The sequence below is a fragment of the Lepidothrix coronata genome, unplaced genomic scaffold (genome assembly GCF_001604755.1).
Source record: "Lepidothrix coronata isolate B3197 unplaced genomic scaffold, Lepidothrix_coronata-1.0 Scaffold426, whole genome shotgun sequence".
Taxonomy (NCBI): domain Eukaryota; kingdom Metazoa; phylum Chordata; class Aves; order Passeriformes; family Pipridae; genus Lepidothrix; species Lepidothrix coronata.
This window is the reverse complement of record NW_016690606.1, coordinates 1-4,017: the sequence shown is the minus strand read 5'-3', so window position 1 is coordinate 4,017 and position 4,017 is coordinate 1. Positions and strand designations below refer to the sequence as shown.

The 4,017-nt window shown below is 56.1% G+C and overlaps 1 protein-coding gene across 1 annotated transcript in view; it reads left to right on the top strand.

Moving 5' to 3' along the window:
• The window catches only part of SELENBP1 (selenium binding protein 1), an 11,516-nt gene extending 8,378 nt beyond the window's left edge, over window positions 1–3,138 (top strand). Inside the window, exons 9-13 of the mRNA XM_017839504.1 lie at window positions 870–975; window positions 1,382–1,503; window positions 1,704–1,796; window positions 2,537–2,655; window positions 2,750–3,138. Coding sequence (XP_017694993.1) covers window positions 870–975; window positions 1,382–1,503; window positions 1,704–1,796; window positions 2,537–2,655; window positions 2,750–2,912 — 603 coding nt within the window. The 3' untranslated portion in view covers window positions 2,913–3,138. The remainder of the gene's footprint in view (window positions 1–869; window positions 976–1,381; window positions 1,504–1,703; window positions 1,797–2,536; window positions 2,656–2,749) is intronic.
• The last annotated feature ends 879 nt before the right edge of the window (window positions 3,139–4,017 follow it).

Below are 4,017 nucleotides of genomic sequence, written 5' to 3'. Positions count from 1 at the left end.
TCTGCATCCCACAGGGATGGGGTCAGGGAGCCTCTGTATCCCACAGGGATGGGATCCTGGGAGGGGTTGGGTTGGGTTGGGTTGGTTGGGAGCGACCTCAAAGGGCAGCTTGTTCACGGCAGGGACACCTCCAGGAGCTCCATCCAGCCTGGCCTTGGACACTCCCAGGGATGGGGAATCCTTGGAATAACCCCTGCCAGGGCCTGCCCACCCTCCCAGGGTGGAATTTCTCACTCAAACCCACCCTCCTGCACCTTAAGGCCGTTCCCCCTCGTGCCATCGCTCCACACCCCTGGGAAAAGTCCCTCTCTGGGAATTCCTTGAGCCACTGGGGATCACTTGGAGGCTTTCCCTGAGGAAGGGGCTGCAGCAGCAGCTCAGCAGCTTCTTTTGTGGCCTTCAAGCTGGTCAGCACACGTGGGTCAGCTGGACATCTGAGCAGGACACGTGGAATTTGTCCCCAGGGTCACTGGGTGCTCCCTGCTGGCCTTTGGAAGTGTGGGATTTGTCCCCAGGGTCACTGGGTGCTCCCTGCTGGCCTTTGGAAGTGTAGGGGAGACCTGAAGGTAGAGGAGGGAGGGACAGGGGAGTGTAGCCTGGAGACCCCAGAGCTATTTGAGATACTGTTCCATAGGAAAACTAGTAACATTCCTGCTGGGAATACTGTTACCACCCTCGGTAACACTCCCTGGGTAAATCCCCCCCTGTGCAGCCCCTGGTAAATAAATCCCACTGCCCAGTTCTCCTCCCTCTGCCAAGCCCAGCTGAGCCCTCTGGGGCTCAGCAAAGCAACCAACAGGAGCTGGACCTTGAGGAGCCCCGTGGGTCCCTTCCAGCTCAGGATATTCCACGGTTTAGTGACTCCTTAGGTAAGAATTCCTTGTTCCCTCCTGCAGAAAGGGGACTGGGCAGCGGAGAAGGTGATCGAAGTGCCCAGCAAGAAGGTGCAAGGATGGCTCCTCCCGGACATGCCTGGTTGGTGGGACCATGTTGGGAAAGGAATGGGATGTTCTCCTCATCAGTTCCCTGGTCCAGAGCAGCTTTTTGTCCTTAAATGGCAAAAAAAAGACCAAATTTGTGGGAGGGGGTTCTGAGGTGACCGGTTGGGGTTGTGCTCTGCTCCCACGCTGCTCCAGTGCTTGAGGTCACTTTCTCCAGAAGAATCCTTGGGAGTTTGGGCCTGAGGATGTCCAGGAATATACCCTGGGAATGCTGGTAGAGCCTGAACCTGCTTGGAGCAGGCCCTGGGATTGCAGGGTGGGTTGTGTCCCTCCTGCTCTCATGACTTTGAGCTTCTGTGAGCAGAGCTTTGACAGAGAGCAGGACTGGGGCTGGTTTGGTGCTGATCCTGCTGGCTGAGCCCTGGAATCCCCTCCTGCAGGTCTCATCACTGACATCCTGATCTCCCTGGACGACAGGTTCCTGTACTTCAGCAACTGGCTGCACGGGGACGTGCGGCAGTACGAGATCTCCGACCGGCGCCGGCCCCGGCTCGTGGGGCAGGTGAGGAAAAACCCCCCTGCCAGCCCCGGGAGTCAGCTCAGGAGGGGGGTCCTCCTCCTTCCAAGAGGAGAAACGTCCCAGTTTGCTTTGGCTCCGGGGTTTTAGCCCCGTCCTCTGCCTGTTCTCTGCCTGTTCTCTGCCTGTTCTCTGCCTGTTCTCTGCCTGTTCTCTGCCCGCTCTCACCCCTTCCCTGCCCACAGGTCTTCCTGGGGGGCAGCATTGCCAGGGGGGGCCCTGTGACTGTGCTGGAGGACAAGGAGCTGCAGTGCCAGCCAGAGCCATTTGTCATCCAGGTCAGTGTTCCCAACTGACTCCAATCCACCGGAAGATGCCCAATATTTAAAGGTAATTACACCTTGATGGCCCGGGCAGGCGCCACGTCTGGGCATGGCCGTGCCAGGGCCTCACCACCCTCACAGGGAAGAATTTATCCCTGATATCCAACCTAAATCTTCCCTTCTCAGCTTATAAAAAAAGCCATGGAATGGTTAAGGTTGGCAAAGCCCTCTAAAGTTCCACCACTGACCTGACACTGTTCCCACTGAGCTGCCTGTGGAAGGTCTCGGGGTGTGGGAGAACTGAAGGTGGTCTCGACTAAAACCTGTTGGCCACCAAAGCTGGGCAGTGGTGGGACCACCACCCCTGGAAGTGTTTGGGAAACGTGTGGATGTGGCACCCGGGCACGTGGTTTGGTGGTGCTGGGGGGAACAGCTGGACTTGGGGATCTCAGAGGGCTTTTCCAACCTTAATAATTCCATGATTTTATGAGAACAACTCCGGGAAGCTCCACATCCTTCACCTTTTTACCTGGTTAACTGTGGGAATTAAGTGGAACTCACCTGCAGTGACTCCAAGGCTCCTGCTAAGAAGGAAAAAGACTCCCAATAAAAACTGTTCCCTCCCCAGAGCTGGAATTTGACATTCCTGCCTCAGGAATTTCGGATCTCTCCGAGCAGGGCCGTTTCCTTTCCCCTTGTGGCCACATTTCCTTTATTCAGCTTGGCCTGAGCGCCTCGTCCTCCCCAAATTTCAGGGCAAGAAGGTTCCAGGTGGGCCTCAGATGCTGCAGCTGAGCTTGGATGGGAAGAGGTTGTACGTCACCAACTCCCTGTACAGCGGCTGGGACAAGCAGTTCTACCCCGAGCTGCTCCGGTAAGGAACCCTGGGCTCGGTTATTAACCAATTAACGAGGCAATTAACGCCACGGCCCCTTCTCCCACCGCCTGTTTCCTCGTGCCTTTGGCAGGGAAGGCTCTGTCATGCTGCAGATCGACGTGGACACGGAGAAGGGAGGCCTGGCCGTCAACAAGAACTTCCTGGTGGATTTTGGGAAGGAGCCGGACGGGCCGGCGCTGGCCCACGAGATGAGATACCCCGGGGGGGACTGCACCTCGGACATCTGGCTGTGACCATCCTCCTGGGGCTGCTCTGTCCCCTCCCAGAGCTTCCCAAACCTTCCCTTTATCACCAGGAGAATCAGGGCACCTGGAACTTTGCCCGCTGCCTAAATTCAGATTTCTCTTCCTGAACTCTCACTTCCGTCTCATTCCTGTGTCCGTGCACTGATGCCATAAAAAATCAGCAATAAAATCACCCTTCAGCTCAGGGGGAGGGGCATTTTTTTTTGGTCTTTCAGGCATTTTGGCATTTTGTGTCTCAAAGGCCACAGCTGTGAGGTCACTGTCATTTGTCTGACGAATTTGTGTCCTTTTTTTGGGGGGGATTCCGATGGAACTGCGAGTCTGCCCTTGGAAAAGGCACCTGCTCTGCCCGTGGCCAGGGGAGGGCAGGCTGCACCTTCTCCATCAGAACTGCTCCAAGGACTGCCACTGCCTCTTCCTCCACCTGGAATTTCAGGTCCTGCTTTTCCCTGGACCACAAACTACCTGACAAGGATTCCACGTCCTCCTGACAAGGATTCCACATCCTCGGCAGCACCTGGAGAGCAGGAGGAGGGTCTGCAACTCCCACAGTTCCCTCTGGATTTGGGGAAACACTCAGGGGGAAGGAGAACTGAGAATTCCCAAGGGACTGAGGTCAGTTTGCCAACACATAAAGTGTAGGAGGAGCACTTGGGGTGAAACCCCCGAATTTACTGTGCCTCGAGTGTGTTCAGACTGGGCTGTCCATGGGAACTGGTCAAGCTGGAAGCAACATCCTGACACCCAGGAGCGAGGCAACCACTTCCCAAACACAAGGGACTGCCCTGGGCTGGCTCCCAAACCTATTAGAATCCATCAAAGGGAGAGAAATCCCATAAAAACGACGGGCTGGGAGAATCCACCCCAGAAAAAGAACCAAGCAAAGACAATTCCGACCAGAAACCTGCAGGAGGACAAAGAGGGTCCCTGCCCAACCAGGGTCCTGTCTCAGGGGTTTTCCCAAGCCTGATCTTCTCCCAGAGCCCTGCTGGGGCTTGTTTTCCCTGCCCTCCATGGGAAAGGAGACACGGGAAGGCCCAGCTGATGCAAGCAAGGGTTTTATTGGCGTTGAAAGCAGGACAAGAGCAAACCA